This window comes from Pieris rapae, chromosome 1 (genome assembly GCF_905147795.1).
Source record: "Pieris rapae chromosome 1, ilPieRapa1.1, whole genome shotgun sequence".
In the NCBI taxonomy this organism is placed as follows: Eukaryota; Metazoa; Arthropoda; class Insecta; order Lepidoptera; family Pieridae; genus Pieris; species Pieris rapae.
The window spans coordinates 5,514,670-5,536,432 of NC_059509.1; the positions used below are offsets into that span (position 1 = coordinate 5,514,670).

At 33.2% G+C, this 21,763-nt stretch overlaps 1 protein-coding gene across 1 annotated transcript in view; it reads right to left on the reverse strand.

The window, feature by feature from the left end:
- Positions 1-1,469: 1,469 nt before the first annotated feature.
- The window catches only part of LOC110994864 (lachesin-like), a 58,308-nt gene continuing 38,014 nt past the window's right edge, over positions 1,470-21,763 (reverse strand). Inside the window, exons 2-9 of the mRNA XM_022261754.2 lie at positions 17,384-17,487; positions 7,369-7,576; positions 6,635-6,793; positions 6,045-6,173; positions 5,571-5,864; positions 5,409-5,504; positions 3,761-3,871; positions 1,470-3,036 (exon numbers count right to left, since the gene is read on the reverse strand). Of these exons, the coding sequence (XP_022117446.2) occupies positions 2,969-3,036; positions 3,761-3,871; positions 5,409-5,504; positions 5,571-5,864; positions 6,045-6,173; positions 6,635-6,793; positions 7,369-7,576; positions 17,384-17,487 (1,169 nt within the window). The 3' untranslated portion in view covers positions 1,470-2,968. The remainder of the gene's footprint in view (positions 3,037-3,760; positions 3,872-5,408; positions 5,505-5,570; positions 5,865-6,044; positions 6,174-6,634; positions 6,794-7,368; positions 7,577-17,383; positions 17,488-21,763) is intronic.

Sequence of the window (21,763 nt, forward strand, 5' to 3'; positions counted from 1 at the left end):
TCCGCTGTATGGGGCTGGAACGAGAATGCCGAGGAGCACCGGGATTTAGCTTTGTTTTTGCATACACTAGCTTTAATTATTACTTGCACGTAATTAAACAGACTTATGTGGTTGTTGATTTGATAATATTTATGACAGTGGGTCACTTACACTACACATATGTTCTAAAATTAAAATTGAGTAATCAGTTAATATAACCTAGCAAAAAATAATGTTAAAATAATTTTAGCAAGAATAAAATGGAACGATAAAAACTAGATTTACACTTTTGTTTAACATGTATTATATTAATCGTGAGATTATTTTATAAAAGGATTTAAACGATTACTAGAATGTATTAGTGTTAAAGTTATTTGCTTATCATTAGCGTAATCAATCTGGTACAATTTTAAGGTGTCTTTAAATCGAGGGTAAACAATAATAATAGCAATAAAGTGTAATTTATTTGATTGCCTCGCTACATCCGGCTACGGAACACACCCACCGCCGCTAAGTAATGAGGTTACCTTTACAAATATGCCACTCAGCGATACTTCACTCAATTAACAGATATATAGGTGTATAGTAATTATGATATTTACTCTGTAAATTGGGAAAATTTTAATTGAAATCTTAATAAATTAAAGTATTATAGGGACGAACAATATCATACCGCCAGTTCGCCAGGCCTTTTTAGTTGAAGAAATAATGGTTTCGCTGGGAATCAAACCCAGTATCAAATTGTTATATATTCATTATCAAATTAACGTGTTTTCCCTAACCGCAAACTACAAACAGTTTTAGACTTAACTAACGATATACCAACTCGTATTCGTTTAAACTTTTGCAGGCCTTAGTGATAGACCAAGATTGGTTTTATAATAAAACGAAAATCTTTTTTGATCATTTACCTAATTTGAACTGAAATTAAAAGAAGATTCAAACAAAAAGTTCAATAAATCAAAAGCTAATTTAGTCAAAGATTTGGTGGGAGGGTAGCGATGCGTGCCGTAATGTGTTCTTTACATCAAAAACACATTTAAAAGAAGTTAGATTGGCTTACGGGAGTTGGCGGCCGTCCATACATAGTTGGAGCCTTTTCGGCGCCCTTAAAGCCCTTAATCTTTAAAGATCTAACACAGATTGTTTGCAAGCGCAGCCTATCAAAATAATACGGCGGTTTTCAACTTCGGAACATCACTTTGTGTATTACACTTAGTTATCTCGTTGTTTGTTTTGGCAATAAATTACTACAACGCTTTGCAAGTTTTTTATTTTCAAATAAAAATGTAATCTAATTATATAAGGCAAGAATAGAGTTATGAAGCTATATTTATGTGTTAGAAATAACATCAAATTCAATAGCTATGTCATTTATGATTACGGCGGCCTTTTGAAATAGGTTGTATGCGATCTTAATTAGTGATATAATCACACTGTGTTTTGTTTTGTGAACAGGGAGATTAAATAGTTCAATAAAAACAGAATAGTGTTTAAAACAAGCTTTATTTTATCACCTACTTATGTATATTCATGGTACGACATGTCCACGTCTTACAACTGTTTATATCAATCAATACAATGTAAACAATCAATACACTCTCTCATAAACACACTCCTTTAATTTGCTTATATATTATATGTACAATATAATCTATGCAGCATTTTTCTTATAATTAGCAATTTGGCAACAGGTTAACGTTAACATTTACGTATAATGTTACGAACTTATCCGACCTGATAACTGGCTGATTAAAGTGATTACTTTTGACACCAGATCAGATATGCTGGCGTCATTAAAACGATATATTATATTTAATTGACAGAAGAAATTTTCATACAATGGTATAAGGTTAAAAACAATAGACTTATTAACGCATTAAAGATAGCTAGTAGTATGGCAAGCGAGTGCACCTAACTTGGAATATTTAACAAGTTTCATTGCTTTGGACTGGCTACCGATCGGGTCGCAATACAATCCCAAGCTTTGGCATTTTCTTGGCAGAAGATTCCATTTTCCATGCCCTCGCCTTCCCCATACATTTACGAACTTCTTTCCGTTCTTGAAGACTTTCCAAATAAATGAATTTACGTGTTACATTTTTTTTTGCTACAAGGTTAATATTTCGCTAATTTTTTTAGGATCTATTAAAATATTAGAATTTCAACAATAAATATCGCAATTGTATACTTTTATAAAATAAATAATAAAATCCTGCACTTTCAGTCTTAATCTAATCATACAAAATGGCTACTTTGACATAGTGCGCTTTACAATATTCGTATTAATCTAACAAGTGCTGCAATATATTTCATTTCACTTACAAAAGCCAGATAAAAATATTGTGAAGCTTTGTTTTTATATTTATTCGGCAGGACATTAAATTACTGTCGCAATAAAAAAAATTGTTTTATTTTAACTTGGGTAGTAAGGACTTTTACACTACATCGGGTATAAGAAAAAAAAAAAAAGTAAGTAACTTCTTCTAAGAAATGTAAAAATATATATAAACAAAACGAATAAATGAAGAAGAAATACTGAAATTAATATTTCTTCAAAATATCAATAAATGCGCTCTGTATATTGTGTATCAGGTGTTATAAAATCAAGCACCGATTACTTCAGCGTTTAATAATAGAAAATTTTCAAATCTAGATTCACTAAAATTTACCTACCGGACTTTGATGAATAATCAAGTAATACGTTTGCACCTAGTGGATGACATATAAGTTGGAGACGCAATACAAGTATCGATGAATAGATATTTTTTGTAACTTTAATCATGGACATTAAACAAAGCTGATTATAGACTTGTGCTGATTAGGAACTTACATAATAAACAGTATTGTGCGTGCGTATGTGCCAAATCATAATTATAATACATTTCTAAAATACGGTAAGCTCTATGATATTACAGATAGGTGCTCGTAGGTGCATAAGATATAGTTTCGACAGATTAGGAGCTGTTTTAAATGTCCTATTTAATACCTACAGTAACGCATAAACGAAAATTGAAATTAAAATCCAGGTTTGATATCTGTTATCGGTGGCTTCATCTGAAAAAAAAAGACACTATAGTTATGTATATATATACTATTACAAAATAAATCAGTACCGCTACAACCTCTTTAGTTCGTTTCATGATAATTTTTCAATCTATGAGGCAAGTATAAAGCCTCCTGTTCAACGCTCCAAACGCTGTCGACTTTTTGAGTCTAAGACATGTCGGTTCCCTCACGATGTTTCCTTCACCGTTCGAGCGAATGTTAAATGCGCACAAAGACAGAAAGTCCTTTGGTGCGCAGACGGGGATCGAACCTACGACATCAGGGATGAGAGTCGCACGCTGAAGCCACTAGGCCAACACTGCTGTATACTATTATACTATATTTAAAAAAACTTCTTAGTAAGATGTCGTAAGTAATAGAAAATGTAGAAAAGAAATGATTTTTATACACCATAACTAAATATGATGATCGTTTATAATATATTTACTATTTAAATGAGTTGCTGTTCTTTAACTCCCTGGTTGTGACACGAGCAATGTCTTTCCAGAAGTGCGTATGTGCGTAAAAATATAAGAAAACCCACCAAAACTATGTGCAACGTGGTGTGGTACATACTTATAGGTAACACAATAAATTGTGTGTTGTTGAAGTTATTGAACTTGAGATATATTTAAATTAATGAATCAAAAATGATTTTGATGAAAGGTCGCATTCCTGTTAACGCAGAATTGTTATAATAAATAAATATGTAGAATAAAAACAGGATGTGTACCTGTGACCTGTGATGCACCTCCCACCCAGTTAAGATGCGTCTTTCCGCCTCCCTCGTCTGGCTTCTGCTTCCCTTTATCGATCTCGTTCAAGTTTGATTGATATTTCGTTCCTGCACAATATGTCACCATTAATATACATAATAAAAATGATTGCAAATATTAATTAGGTCAAATATTATTGTGTTATTTGACCAACCACTATAAACAATATTACTTCCCATCTAAAGAGTGAGGTTTAAAAGAACACGGTATTTATATTTATTAACGACCCACAATGTGTAATTTTAATGACTTGTATGTGACTGACTTTAATCTTAATTAAAGTAAGAAAACGTGCAGTCGTGGTATTCAATAAAAAGAAGTGATAGTAAAAACTAGAATTTCCAAGTAGACGTAACGACAACTCATTAGGGAAAGGATTCAATATGGCAAGGGACGGGCAGCGGTCGGCAGCAGTTATTGAAAAGTTGCGCAATATTGTCGAGTGGCCGAGCTTGCCGTAAATTCGTAATGGTCGCAAAAAATAAAACAGAAGCTTCGGTCGATGTCCTCCGCGGCACACGCAAAAACAGCCACTCATGAAAGCGATTTTTAATGTTCACATTCATTTTAGACACCCCTTTTCTTACGTTAGTTTTCTTAATTATTTCAAACATCCATTTATGCCTTCAAACAGATCGTTTCAGTATTAATTAATAACAGGCGTTAGCTTATTTATATATACATATGTATTTCGCTTAAATAACATTTTTTACTCTGTAATAAAATATACGAATTAATGGGTTTCGAGGAGAAAATAGATAAGTTTCAAACTTGAAGTTCCAAGCTGACACTTGCTTGTTGTAATAGGTTGTTTCGCAAGATGTTGTCGTTGTCCAGTGGACGGGACTTGTCCGGAAAATGCTTCAACTTCCCAATAACGTTGCGCAATCGATAATATATTTAATAACACATTCAATAACGTACTAACAACATTTTTATAGCCACCTCAAAACTTTAGACATCGTTAAAAACAACTTTATTATATTTGGCTTCAAATCTAACTTTCAAATGGGGTTTTGAAATAATATGTATAAATCGAGACTCATATTGATTGTAATGTTTGTTTATAAGAGATTTATTTCCGTTTTACGAGCGTATAACATTTAAAACCATTAACAACCACTGACTGGCGACAAGCAGATCGCGCCGTTATGTTTTATGGACTATAAACAAATATAACGTCTACTAATAACTGAAACAGCAGCAAACAATGAAAATAAAACGAACGATCTCAAGGGATTCGACTATAAAGGTATTATCGTCTCTTAATCAACAGAATCACTGGTGTAAAAATCTTGTTTGTTTATGCATTTTATTGTATCAATTTAATGACGTCATTATCCAAGTTTATTAATTGATTACATAAAACAAATTGGATCAGTAATTCACCTCTATTTTATCTTTATACGTGTTTACCATTCGACGTGTTTTATTTGATACAAAACTACGAATGACTGGTACATTTATCTGGATTATCTTTGTTTTCTTATTCAGCGTTTCTTTGGGTGACTATTTATTTTACGTGTTTACAACTATATTATACCGCATATTTTTACACATACGTTTAGAATAAAAGGAATGTTTAATATGTTGCTCTTAAAATACCTTTGTCTGTACTTGGAGTGTCCCGTCGTGGTGGCTTAGATGGCGGTGGCTGTGTCAACGCCCTTGGATCTGGTGTAGTTGTAGGTGGAGAAGAAGCTGTAATAAACGAGTTTTGTAGCGCTATGAAGAATCACAAAGGTTTGTGATGTTTTAAAAACTTACTGTATAAGCGTATCGTTCCATCAGACTCTCCCCTTGGATTTTTCGCTACACATTTATAAGTGCCGTAATCTTCTGAAACTATATGACGTATAAGTAGCCTCATATGTGTTTTATATGCTGGTAATCCAACGGTATTTTCCATATGGTATTTAGGACTCTCGTGTATCATATGTCCGTCATCTCGAGTCCAATAATTTAATGAAGTTGGATGGGCCTCGGTAAAGCATTCTAGCGTAACATTGTAATAAAGCGGTGCACCGACGAGTTGATGAGGTATCCATAACATTGGGGGAACTGAAATTTGAATATTCACATGAAAACAAGCTTAGAAGTATTATTAAAAAATATTACACATATTTAAAAAAAAACATCCCAAAAATGTATGATATGTATATATGTATGAATGTATCTCAATACGTCCGCTACTGTGAAATAACCATACTAGCATGGAAATCTTGAATAAAATTTACTCACAATCTACGCTAACTTTGACTCGCTTTGAGACCGTAGGTGGGACTCCATTACTGGCGATGCATAAATACGCTCCCATATCTAATCTGGAAATCCTTGCCATTTCTAATACTTCGCCTTCCCATTCTGAAACTAAAAATCCCTTTGAATATAATACATTTAATTAGCATAGCCCGTTAGAAGGTCTACGCAAATCACACACTCAGTGGTAGTCAAAGCCGAAGGAAAAGAATTGGCGTTCCTCGAAACGGCTATAGAATAACAATAATTCATATATTCATAAACATAAATTAAAAGGTTTTAGCTGTATCTATTTTTATTTTTATTAACACTTCGTTGCATACAGAAATATTAAACAATTTACAACATTGAATGAAAAGGTGGGCGACTGGCCTTATCGCTTTTGAGCGATCTCCTTCAGGCAACCACTCCAACACACGGAAAATTTCGATTTCTTATAAAGAATAATAAATTTATTAGCATTAAAATCAAAAGCGTAGTAGCGCTTTTGATATTCATGCCTTAAAGAAGTTAAATTGAAATAATTATAGTCCGGTTATAAAAAATGTATCAATCAAATTTAATAGACTAACCTGTATAGCCTTTGCTGATGGAGATTTTTGAGTTGTCATCTCGTTTCCATTTGATGGTCGGCTTAGGAGAGCCATTAGCCCGACAGGTCAGAGTGACGTTCGCGCCCTCTCGAACGATAACGTCGCTCGAACTCAAGGAATCGTCGATGGACGGCGGCACTGTAAACAAGTTGGAAAGTTACAAACTTGCCAATTTGCCAACTAAATAAAAGCTAATTAGCTAATGGAGCTTCATGAAGATATATAAGAATAGTTTAGATTCAATTATTTATGGATATTAATTGATTTGTGATACATTGTTTTAAGTGATAGTGAGCAGACTGGATTATACAGTTATTTTCTTTTACTAATTACAAATCTGCTTATAACGTGTTTTTTATTTAAATAAAAGCAGCAGTGTTGAACTAGGGTTTTCAGCGTGTGACTCACACACCTGAGGTCATAGATTCGGACCCCGGCTGTGCACTTTATTTCTATCCATTTGCGTATTAATCAGTCACTCGTACGGAAAAGGAAAAGATCTTGAGGAATCCTTGCATGCCTTAAGCCCAAAAACTCAACATCGTGTGTCAGGCACAGAATGCTGATAACCTATTAGAAAAAAAAACAAACAGGCACGAAACAGATACAAAAATCTGAGATCCCAGGCCTAAAAGGGTTTTAATTAATTATTTTAACCATGAAAATAACTACCATCGATTTATAATACAAAGTGCAAATAAATTAAACCTTACCAACAACATGTAAATATCCAAACTGTGTTTTGGCTGTGACGGTATTAATTTGACACATGTAGCGACCGCGATCCTCCTCCCGCACGTCGGAAATGTGAAGGAACCACGTCCTGTGTTTGTCGTGAGTCACGCTCACCCGTGGGTTCCTCGTAATAACGTGATTATGCACAGTCAGTATAGCGGACTGTTCAAAGTGCATCCATGCAACCTGCGAATAAAAAATCGTAGTGTAATATTCCTGATTTTTTCACGTGATTTCATTTATTCAAATCTTTAACAGATGAGCCATAATCTTTCTCAAGCGGAAAGTGGATCTTATCACTATGTTTATTTTCAAGAATTTTAGTAAAAAAATACAATAAAAATTAAGGACATATAGTTTAAGTATAAAGCTAAGATTTAATGTGGACGACGGTCCAGATGACGATCTGCCTCTGCCTCCTCTAACAATCATTTATTCATGTTGGTAACATAATCTACACTTATGAACGTCAAAAAAGAAATATACATTAAATGCTTCTAATTTTACATTTACTGCCAGTCCTTAAATCAAGGGCGTACAATGAAAGAGAAGAACTGGCAATAAACTCTCCGCCACTCCGCAACGTTTGTAAGGAGCTGCAACCATTACACCATGTTCCATAGGATATCTTGAGTAAAGAAAAATAATAAAAAATACTTCATTAACGCTGAACAACCCACAAAAAATGAGTACAATTCAACAAAAATAAACATACTTAATCGGAATCTCAAAGCACTTTACGACGTTTCAATAAGTTTCGATCATTTATATTTTTCAAAACCGAGTGACGGAGCGGAAATTAAAAAATGTCGCTTATAACTTCTGAATATTTCATTTGAAAATAATAATTATTGTCTCTTTCTTACCAGTTAATAAGAATTATAATTTAATTTCCTTTTTTGCCACCGCAAAAGACGTATACCATTTAGATATACGTATACATTCTCAATATTATCCAAGTATATATTTAAAACTACATGACCAGTGACCATGATACACTTAAGATAAATAAATATTAGAAAACTAAAAGTAAAGATTTTTTTTATAGAACAGGGGGCAAACGGGCAGCTTACCTGGTCTTAAGTGATACCGCCGCCCATGGACACTCTCAATATCAGAGGGCTCGCGAGTGTCTTGCCAGCCTTTTGAGAATTGGTACGCTCTTTTCTTGAAAGACTCTAAGTCAAATTGGTTGGAATACTTTAGTGGGCGGCTGGTTCCACAAAGTGGTTGTGCGCGGCAAAAACTGCCTAGAATACGCTCAGTTGTCGAACGGCGGACGTCGAGGTGATACGGGTGAAATTTCGTATTCTGCCTGGACGTCCGATGAAACTCAGCTGCTGGCTGCAGCTGGTATTAATCCGAGCAAATCCTCTGAACTTTCTCCATGGTAAATGCGGTAGAAGTCTCCATAGTTAACCCGACAAAGTATGATTTCTGTCCTATTGTCGAATCTCAATTCTTCTATTTCCTATTGTAAACACGTTCAATTTAAACTCCTGAGATGGACTACCATCTACTAAGTACACAATTATCTCTTCTCTCGATTAGGTATTTATTGTATTTCGGATAACTTAGGATTATACACTTTCCGTTAGTTAGGAAACAGGAAAACGTTAAAGTGGCCTAATTCATAATGAAATACAATGGTGATACAATGTAGTTTAGCGAGGAATTGCTGCCAGCATTAAATGTACACACAATGACCAAACTTTTTATTTAAGTGTTATTTAATTTAATTATTAGTATAGCTTAACCAATATTATTTAAATAATATAATAATAATTTATTTTTACGTTAAAAAACCTCAGATAGTATTTTCCAAATTGTATAATTATTTGTTTAGTTTTAATTTGTACGGTGTATTTCCAACACCTCTGTGAGCGAAACTTGTATTTGACGTGACAACGTCTTATAATTCGCGCCGGATGCACGCACGAAAAAATATGACTCATGCAGCGTTATCTCGCGGCGCGTCGTTACCTCTGATGCGTTCCATTTAAAGCTTAAGGTGCAAGCGTATGCATACAAATAAATGTAACTTGATCAATTCAATTGTGATTTACATTTACCTCCTTCTCTTTCTACTTCCACTTCTTCTATTTCTCTTCATATCCATACAAAATATCTATCAAACAAATATAATTAAAATTTTCTCTTAAAAAATGCAACCATTCTATCAGTATTTTCTTATGTCGTTGTCGATTTTTCCGACCGATTTTTTTTATTAATCTTTATAGCGAAATTGTATGTTGACCGGTATATGCATTGTACATATGAATCCCAGTGCGACGCATTAAACCGTGCTAGTGTTCACGCGACATCTGCGTAATTGCATAGTGTTGCTATGCCCCTTCGCGCCAATTTCCACAGCATTAACCGCATAAAATACATTGCACTGCGGTTATTGGGATTCAAAATAACCAATTTTTGTTCAACTCACAAATTGTATCTGTTTTGTAGATATTAAATTAAATTGTTCGGTGTCACGACGTGTAATGAGCGCTTTAGGAAATGACTTCCGAGGTACATTTTATCGATTTTGTAAGGTTATATAAGTAATTTACGATGTTTGTTATGAAACTTCATTTTGATGCCTGACCATTAATTAATAAGAAGGAAATTTTGTCCGGGAAAGCTTGGTAAAGTCGCGATTGAGATTGCTATTTAAATTACATGTAGTGTTTACTCTGAATACTTTTTTAAACTTGATACAACTGTATATTACGAGCCTAGTTTAACTCACTTTCCAATTTGAAACTAATGTTAAAACTCGATCAATTAAAAGAAACATAAAGTGTTTATTTTCTATATTGAAATGTAACTAAAGGTGATGATAAACAAATTGTAACCGCAGTTAAAGTTCTAAAAGTTACTTAAGCTAGTGCTTAATCTGTAATCTAGCCTAGCTCAACCTTAAATCATGGATAGTTCTTTTTATCAAGATTGCGGTATCCAACTCGTGCCGGGTCACATCTTACCTATCTAAAATGATACGGCTAAGCCTCTGTCTAATTTATAATGGACTTGAGGAAACTTTACCCATTTTATTATGCAATGGGACAGTACCCTTCTAATGACGACGACCTGAGCTTCCCGGTTATTAAACGAGGCTTACCAATTTAGCAAAAGTTAATTTAGGACAGTAACAGTCTATGGATTCGCTTAGTGGTTAAAGCGAACCTGGAGACACTAGGTCTGATTCTAGGCGATACAATTTTAATAATAGACATAGACGTATACATAACATTTGTTACAAACAAAACACACACACAGAAACACACAAAATAACAATTAAAAAAATAAAATAAAAAATAAAAAATATAAATACAATAATACATAACTATAATCCGTAAAAAAGTGTTTTATTAAATAAAAGATTGAATTAAAGTTTTTGTTCTTTTAAAGAACAAGGTACTTACGTTTTAAATGAGTAAAGCCTAAATAATTAAATGTGTTGTGGTTGTAATTGGCCCTTGCCTGGCATTATGCTGAGGAACAGACTGTTCCACCGCGCTGGTTATTCTGTCAGAGACGATAGCACGTGTTGGTTGCTACGGAGGGCCACGTTATAATGATGACAGGTCAAATTTCATTCCAATAACAACAGTCTAAAGTTATTATATATTTAAATAACTTGCAGTTATAATTATGTTACTAATAAATCGGTCAATTAATACTTTTTGCTTTACGAACTCCTGTTTCCCCTCTAAAATAAAATACGTATAAAATCATTTAAAGTTCGATTTGAGCCTAGAAATTTCTTTTCATATTAACCTTCCTCAGAGTTCAAGCAATAAATATAATAAAAACTAGAATTGTTCCAGCCGTCTTCGAGTTTTGGGCTTATCAACATACTTTTTGCGATTCTTTTTCATAAATGCGTTTATTTTAATCAGAAAATTATAGGAAATTTTGATTGTTTAGTGGCTTTAGGTAGACGGAATGTCTTGCCAGTTGGCAATGGATCACAATCATATTCTGTAATCATTACTTGTAATAATAAACGATTGTGAAAAATATTAGTTTTATTTCTTTAATGATGCTTAACGTGTTTTTATTTTAACAGAAAAATCAAAGATCTTGGGATTAAATAAACGAAAGACCCGACCCAACTATTTGAACCCATACCATATCTAGGTGAAGTGATTTCGAGTCAATTTCCGTTCGCTAAGTTCGCAATAAAAGCCTTGTACAATAATACTTATTTGAATTAAATTCAAGTTCTTTTTATTCACTACTTTGCAAAGTAATAAAAACATCCAAATGACAGTGTATATCACGATTATAACTTTAAAATGTATGGTATAAATAATAGGCACTTGACTTACAGAATCGGATGCTGATCTGCGTAATTGCGGCCGGCGTCTAATCTAATCACAGCGGTGTCCGTCTACTCGCAAATTCAATTAGGAATCTCAGTCTACCGGCTGCATAGACTTATCGCAATGTCAATATTTTAAATACATTAGTTTATGCATGCCCAGGTTTAGGGGATATCTGTCCACGCCAGATTCTAGATTAGCAAATACGCAAATGTATGTATGCGGCCTATCAATGAATGTGGTTGTTACTTGTAAGACATTCCTGCTTCTCTCTGTCCTTTTTTATATTAAAACGAAAGATAACAATGATTTTTAAAAAATGCTGTTGAACCCAGTTAAACTGAAAAAGTTTTTTTTCGGCAGATCAATCAATAAAATGTTTGATCAGCCAATGTTTTCAACTGTTTTTGAAGTTTTATTCATTGATAGAAGGTTTAGATAAAATTAAAGAGAAATCAAAATTTTACAAGCGGTTAAGAGATAAGCTTTGAGTGTTGAACTTGGGAGTTTAATGCGCGGGTCGCTACCAAATAATTCCTAACGTTCCAACTTAATTCGGAATTTTGATAATAAAATTTCTACTATATAATGAAATTGCAAACGTTTAAGTATTTTCTCACCGTTTTGTAAAATGTATGCCATATTATAAAATTAATAATAATAAGTATTTTAATGTATCTTTATTAGTACAGTCAAGTATTTTTAAAACTGAAAAAAAGATAGCTAAGCGAGCTAAGGTGGAACAAGATAGAAGGTAGAGGAGATCTTAGTCAAAGTACAGCCTGACTAAACATCTTTTTTTTTTTTAAATACAACACTGCCATTCGTTTTGTCGTTCGAAAATCCATTGCGGATGGTTGTAAAAGGTGTGAAAAACGTTTATACATTTGTTTACTTCGGAAAGGTCGGGGAAACTGGGGTACAAAAGATGACAATTTCGGCCTGTATGGCAGTCGCGGACGCTTCGCCTTAAGGTCAAAATATTCGGAACTAAGGGCAAATATGTGCTGCTCTATGGGTGTGAAACGTGAAACGACAGCTCGCACCGGCTTCATGTCTTTGTCAACCGCTGTATTTGCCATTCTAAGTATCTACTGGACCGAAAAGATCTCTAACAAGCAACTTTTGTAGCGCTGCCGACGAACCCCAAGCCAGAGGATCCAGCGACGTAAGTGGAAAGAGAAAGCGTGGAAATCACAAGAAATTCAGCGTCGTACTGTTGCAGATGATGCAAAGAGATCATTATATAGAATTATTATTTAATCAAAATAGACAATTTTATAAACATATCATCATCGTCTTATTTATAAACGTACCATCTCATACACATAATTAATGATGTCCATTTTATTGTAAACTTGATAAACATATTGAACCTTTTAATACGTTGATGATGAAAGAAGTCATTATTTGGGATTTACAATTGTAAAGGCCTATATGACGGAATACGCAGACAGAACACAGAATTCCCAACCAACCTACGAAAACCATTAACGAAACATACATAACATTGGTCTGTGCCAGATTGTTCCGGGACTAAACACATTATTATTGTAACATTATGATTGGCACCCTTTTAATGGAAAATCTCTATTCTCTTATTTTAATTACATGTTGCATTTGCATTAAATGAGCAAAGTGTTTAATGAAGTCGGCAGATGCAAATATGATATTTCAAATGTCGGTGGCCGCGAACTAATTTCATCCGTCTGGATCCTAAACGAGTTAGGGCTGTAACGAGCCGTCATTTAACAAATGTTGCAGGAAATTCCAAACATATTTGCATTTTATTCGATGCAACGCTTAAAATCAAATCAATGTCAGTTATGAAATTTTATTTAAATTAAAAGATTTAAAATGCCGACACACAGAAGTGTAAAAATGAATTATGACAATCATGTGGCGCAACAACCTATATTTGCCGGCACTTTGAACTATCTCTAGTGATTACAAGGCAATTTTACCCACATAGATAATAATCAAATTTGTTACACAGCTAGGTTTTGAACGCCCGATCTAAGTATTCTAAGATTTAGTCACATACCTTGAAGAGACTTAGGTTAGTGACTTAATAACTAAAAAATACGAATTTTTCTTTAAAACAGATATTTAAATTGTTACTACGTGCAAAGTATTTTTAAAGCCAAACTTTGCTAACAATATCAAAAGAAAACTTTTGAAAAACCATAAAAGCTCGGCTAAGGAAATGACGTTCATTAACTTGTTATCTTTTAAGCACCTTTAATTTGAACCCTTCTTTCTTTTTATCTTAATTTGTGGGGTAAAGTTAAACTTGTGTGGTTTAAGACGCTCGCGGCCCTCAGGACATGCCTGCCAGGCGTCCTTTGATTTATAATGGACTCGTTGCAAACTTTAGCCATTCTACAGAGGCACGGAATTTCTTAACGACGGACCCCATCGCTGGAGGCGTTGATTCGTAGACGTGTTTAATAATATTACGACAGATTTAATTATGAAACGTTTAAGGAGGCTCTTACGCTATTATCTTTATTGCATCTGTCTTAACTCGACTTGTAAGTTCAATAGTTTTATCTCTCAATCTTATAATTTATTTAGGCCTAATGCCTGAAGTATTTTCTGCTTAAACAGATGTTTCTTGAAAATGGAGGTCCATACGGACTTTATTGTCGTAGAAAATCGCCGTTCGTATGTCTTCGTTATTTCATAGACAACCTTGTTAAATGTAGAGACACAAAGATAAAACGAATTTAGCAAACGAAGGCTCACTAAGTAATGCAATGGCACACACAAGAAATAAGTGAGCATCTTGCACGAGACGGCTTAGCTTACTTTTACTAAAAGCCCACTTAGACATCTCTACGGCAACGGATTTGTGATGAGGGTCCTCCAACTTTGCGATCTTCAACCAATAAGATATTTTCGAATTGATGTTACTTTGGTTTATCCATAAAGTTATAAAGGTTAATGAACATCACATCCATAATTTATGGAAACAGCTTTATTTATAAAACTAATTTTACTAAAGCATTTATTTTAACATTACAAAGACAATCTATACCAAACGATACAGTAGATACCTAGTTCGACTAGCTATTTTTATTAATTAAATATAAAAATATAATTTGTCTAATTACTATTGCTAAATATATATTAATAAGTTATAATAATGCTGTGGAATAAATAAAATAAAATTAAAAATATATTTATATTTTTTAGTTTTTAAAAATTATCAATAATACAAGTAATACTCGGATTTTTGCATAAAACACAAAAAAAATAGAATTGTTAACATGATACTGATAATATATATTTTTTTAGGTAAAATACTAAATACCTAAGAGTTCGAACACACCATATAACCAAATATTATTAACTTACCTAAATTACACAAAAGTAGCAAATTGTTAATTTTTTCTAAGCAAATAATTTCAGCATCCGGCACGAGAAATATGCCAGAATTTGAACAGACGTCGGCATACGCGAGTGTAACATAGCTGCGACTCGTTGTGGCATGTTATTGCAAACCCACATACGTGCTCGTGACTATCTGACATTTCATGCCAATGAAGCTACGTGCAACACACCCTGCGTCCAAAATTTAATTACAATTTCGTACGCAGATTATAATATGCGTCTTTATTAAATAAATAACACCGTAAGTATATAGTATTAATAATTGTGGGAATAGGTGTTGTTACTAGGAAGAGTAGTGATGTGTCACATACATTTGGTTACAACTTGTATTTTAAGCATTTTCCTAGAATAATATCTGATAATTTTCAATGCTAAATTTAGGGTTTAAGTGCACAGACTCTAATTAAAGATTTAGGTTGGCGCCTGGTGACCCCAGAGCTGGTGCTTTCTTAGGTTAAAAAAAGTTTATCCTCATTAAAAAACAAAAAAAAACATACATGTCTCTTACATGACAAAAAAAATTAAAGGTACAATGGCACGGTGACTAAACTTTAGAAATTTATTTTAGTTTTCTTTTAGCGCTGTTTAATTATTATTATTATTACTATGTAGGTAAAAAATATTTTGAATTAAAATATTTACGTTAATATAGTTCTTAATTTAACTATCATATTTCCCATAATCTAAGCCTTCACAGCTTAGACTCTATTAGAGGTAATTGAAAAAAAAAATCTTTCATCTTTTGTAAATATTGATGAATGTTTCAAACAATAAGTAAGGCTTAATTTATAGCAATTAATTTCCATCGAGATCATAAAAGATTGGAACTAAATACTAAATAGTGACCTACATAATAAGAGTAAACGCAAAGAAAGCCTATTATACTTGTTTAGGCGGATGCTAATTCTACGCAGGCAATCTCGGAGATCTGTTACGTAATTCACAGAAACGTTACATTGTAAGAATGGAGACAAACATTTTAATAAAACGCTCGAGTAAACGGCAATAAGAAAATTGTCTAGCGTAATATTTCGTGCGAGTTAATAATTCTTTATAAAAAAGACGAACGAAAATCTTTTTAACCGATGCGGAAAACTAATGGCACAGGCGAAGCTTTCGAGAAAATCCGCTTCTTGTTGTCAATACAGGGCAACCGTGATGGCTTCTTTAAGCCTTTATTTCAAGAGTAAGAATACTATCTTGGCTTTTATTGTTTATGTTAGTTGTGCTTTTATACTAACCAAATGTTATTTACTTTAATTTGATGATAAACAATTACCCTTACCGCCAACAATCGCTGCGTAATTTATTGTATTATGAGGTTTATCTTAAAATACTGTGTTTGATTTTAAGAAACAATTGTAAAACCACCGACAGTGAGAAGCAAAAGTATTGTTTCGCACATCATTGTAACATCAACCACAAAAAAAATTGTGGTTGTGAGTCATCGTATGAGATTTCAAAAAAACATAGTTCTCGCCAGACATCGAACCCGGGCTGCATTAATAAATCCATTGTGAAATCGGTAAATTCTTTTGCAACAGTTTATTTTATTAAAATAATTCATATTAAAGGTTTTATAAGTGTGGCTTACTCAAAATAACAACCCACCGCTCTACGCAGCACTTAATACTTTGACGGGGCGGTCTAAATCAAATGATAAGACTCTTGTATTTCTCAAAGGTTACATCTGTCTCTCTAAAAGCTTTTATCGCTAAAACATTGTATATTAGTAGAAACTTTTTGGAGATATACAAGGAATTGATTTATATTTATATGAATAAATCAACTTGGATAATTTTTATTGATTTTAGCTTTAGACTTACGCTTATAAATAAATAAGGGCCTAACCCTTATTTATTTATAAAATTATAGTTATTTACATTAGTTGAAGAATATGACCAAAGGAGATAATATAATGTAATGGAATGTAATGTAATGGTGAATGTGGTAAATCACAGAACAGATTGTATTTTATTTTTACTTATGTAACTTAATTGACGTTGTGGTTTATGACATTTTCTTTTGAATTATTGTATGTAAAGGGAGAATAAAACTTGCTGAGTTTCTTGCCCGTTCTTCTCAGAACAAGACCTCCTGGTAGTCTTGCGAACGGATGGCGTAGTTTTGCTCTTTCGCGAATTTTGTAAACGTTTTTGACATTCATAAGCATGCCTTAGGTCGCATCTGGACTAAATAAATGAATTTTGATTTTTAATTTTGATTTTATACAACCTAAATTTTTCATGCAAACGCGCTTGGCGTAATATACCTTATAGGAGCCGAGGTTTTTGACGGAGCAAGCGAGCCGCACGCTGCGACCCGCAGGAACCGTTACGTTTTGTATGACTTCTGTGAATTCTGGCTCCTCCACCACTGAAACAATTAAAAAAAAATAGTATAAATGATTTTATACATTACTATTGTATGTGTTAAAGCTATTAACGAATTATTACACTTCGTATCTTCGTTATTGTAATGCATATTATACAATTGTCGAATTTAATTACTATACTGTTTTGTCCTTTATGAAAAATATTGTTGTTTAATAACCACTAACTAAAATAAAAACATCATAATGCTTCGAATAATTTTATAATTTGTTTACTACTTTTTGTAATACTTTGTATATCTATATATTCTAAGTATCATAGTTCAAAACTAATATTCGTCATCCAAACTTAGTTTTGCGTTTGTAATTCTACTTAACTGTTATAGAACTATATCGCGAAAAGTTTTACTAAAAGTTGTACTACTTTTATCATACGACGTTAATATCAAAGTATGTTATGTAACACATCACTGTTATTCGAGAACCTTGCCAATTTATCTGCACCTATTCCAATAGCGAACTAAGCTTTTCATTCATGACGACATTTTCCGTCAAAAGATACGATTTGTAATTCTCAAATTATCAAAGTAGAATGCTTTTAAACAAATTGAGTAGGCGATAACGAATAATGTCGTCGTTTATCAAGCTTGGAGATAGATGGCCGCTGTTCTGCTCTTCCCATTTTAAATGCGTCTTAGAATCGCAAATTGTATTTTTACCCGAGTATCAATACAGTATCGAGTGGTGTTATGTTAATAAAATATGTGTCAGAAGTGCAAAGAGGTTATGAGAAATTTGTCCGGGATGCTGAGTAAACATTTGTCATTTGTTGAGCGGAGGGAGGAAGGGGGTCGCGACAAGTCGACGACACGAAGTTGGCCCGGCACGAACTCCGCATACAGACACCGCACCACACTGTTTGGTAAATAAACTTGCTCGGTGGCGATAGTTCCCTCTTGTTTACGTATCACAGTCTCGTACAACTGGCACCAGTACTTTTATTTTGTCCACCACTTAACGCTATAGATCCATTCACGCTATTTCAGTACGCCTTGTTATGCAATTGCCAGTCAGTCGAGATTCGCGTTAATTAACTAAAGAAAATATCGATAGGAGATAATCGGTGTATTTCCGACGTGGAAGTGAGCATTGCAAGTTAGCATTTCTAATGTGTAAGCAAGCACTAAGACATAGCCGACTGAAGATGAAAGCTCTGTTACGTGTTTGCTCACCTGATCGTATTAGCCTAAGCACGATGCTCCATTTTCTACCCGACTGCTCACACTCAACGGATGTAAATCGCGCATTACCATCCATAACGCACCCTATTAACCGTGCCTACGCTTTCCTGACGAATGGAGAAATTAATTAATATTTGTCCCTTAATATCAGTTTATTTTATGTTTCGTACATACTAAAATTATGTTGCCGTGTTTTGAACCTAATATAAAGCACAAGCATTTATGAAAAAAAATACGTAAAGTTTATTGATATCAGTTCAATTCATATGTAAAAATATGATACATATAACCAGACTTCATGACATCAGATTAATACTTATAAACTACAATCTAATAATGTTTATTTAATAGACGTAAGTCGTTAGCAATGATCCAATACCACACTGATTATTAAAGCGGGTGCAAAGGTACTTAAGGGTTAATTAAACGACCGCAAACCCCGTGCAGGGGTAATCCCTTTGTCACTTGTGGCGGCACGAAGACGTTGCTCTTAGCTTGAGGGATTCAATCATAATCATTTGTATAATTAAACTGCGATATATGTTGTTATAGTAAAAAAATATTTTTAAAAAGAGTTAAAGAATAAAAAAATGTAGATCACTTTAAAATGTCTATCATCTAACTATATTTATTTAATTGATTGAGTAATTAAAATATAAGTAAGTAATTAAAATTATTGTAGTATAAATCTCACCTCGTACGTGAACATGACCGTGAACTCTTTGATTATGCATATGTATATTAGCAATTTAATATAGTTTTTATAATACACGAAACACTTTGACTTAATATTTCATTTATCAATTCCATATGTTAGAACACGGAAACTAATCCCACTATGAGGGTATTACAAATTGTTGCGGAAAGGACAGGGCTGACTAAATATTCCCAAACTAATAACACTAATAACGAATCGGTTGCGCCGCGGCCCCTAACTCAGGAATAATCTCATAATATTTAAGCCTTATGCAAATCAAGAGCGGTCACTCGGAAGTCATCAACGGAGCGTCGCGGGACACGCCGCAAATTGACAACCCTACGTCTCGGCAAATTGATTGTGTCCACCTCGTTATAATTTCTAACGCGCTTAGTCCACATTTTTCTGTATATATTTTACATTTGTCATTCTCGAAAATCATTTGTACAAAGATAATTTTTTTTATGATAGGATCCTTATTTTCCGGTAGGCATGGTACTGGTTCCACGAAATATCCTTTTTTTACTGTCGATAAATCAATTCTCTGCCGAGACAACTAATTAAAGTGTTTTATTGTAAATTGTTAAATTTGTATAATGTTAGTCTTTGAATACAGTATTCATAGAGTCTCACGTGTTAATGACGGCTTGGGACTATTAATGTAAAAAACCTCTAGTAACTCACATACTATCTCCAATTTATTTCCGTATTTTTCAAATAACCTAATTCCGACTTTTTCTTGAATTCGCGCCAACTCTCACACTTTTCCTAACGAATATCTACCGGGTCCAAAAATTCAAATATACACTAACTACTAACTACTTATAACAAAGCAAGATATGCCAATGATAACGAACTGTTTATCAAACTGAACGAATAATATTTTTATAAAGATTCTTTCATGCTTTTTTATACATTATTGAATGTTATATAATTTTTATGAATCTAAAACAGTATTAATAGTCTGTTTCAGAATTATAGCACTGGTTAGGCTTTAAAAATTTAAATCAAACTCGAAAGACACCGTAAATGTACCCGATTTAACCATTACAAAAAATAATAGAAAACATGACATGGCGTTAAAAGTTTATCTTATTAAACAGAACGAAAGAATATTTGTTAGTTAGTTAATAAGGTAAGATTTAGTGACGAATTACATTAATCATCTCTTTTCGGTTCTGATAAAGGTCATTGGGAATCATATTAAGCATTGTGTTACTTACGCCACTATCTCGAATAACATCGTAATTTTATGATGAAACAACACTTTATTTACTTTATATACGGTAATAGGATGCGACAAGAGTGATATTCTTAAACATATCACTATAATTAGTAACTAATGAGGTAAGTATAAACAATGATAAAATACATTCTACAATGTATATGAAACATTAAAATCCAATATATAAACCCACTATGTGATCAGAACTGTCACAGTTTAGTAAAGGTTTTTTAATATTCCGTGCTCACTATCCTCTGTAATCGTTGCTCCTAGCAATACTAGGTTTTATTACTCAACCCAACTGACTTTTCGTTTACTAAAAAGTATTGGAATGTGTCCAAAATGTAAGTAATAAGCACCCTTACACAGCCTCTGCTAAATATGCTTTTTAATCCATCGTATCGCATGGAATAATTGAATATACCGAAGGAAACTTATTTCATAAGCGATAATAAAATCTGGTTTGCGTGTTTTTAGTGTCGATGTTTAAGTTTATTCGTCCCTTGTAACAGATGTTGCTTGTAATATTCTCATATGCGATCAAATTCTTTTAAGAGAAACGTAGATAAAGATGGCGTAGGGTGTTTGGACTTCGGACTTTCACTTATTTGTATGCCTCACCCTTCGCGGGACGGCACGTGACTATTCGAGATACATAAACCCTGAGTGAATACAGAAAATAGAAATAAAGTATCATATTATCTTTCAATGGACGGATTGTGGAAGAATACCTATTTGTATTGTTGTTATTTTACTTGGCGTTACCCTTAGACAATCTTAAGTAGTGGAACAATTTTTTTCCAAGGGTTTTTGTAAAATACGCTGAGTCGTAACGAAATATATTATGTAATATAAAATACATATTTTTGAAATTATCCGCTGATAAACAACTTCGTGGATAATAAGATTATATTTGTTGGAACTTTTGTAGTTAAACAGTTAATTTTGTAGCAAACCAGTTTTGACCTATAAAGAATGTGCAATTACTGAATAAAACAAAACAATAAATGTTTTCGCTTTTGTGACGTTTACAGTACTCGTAAAAAATAATTTTTACTTGATTTATTCTATCTTATCTTAGAGAATCGTTTAGTGTTTTAATTGCAATCATTACACGATGGGTATTGTAACTTATGTTTAATTAATTTATAATATTG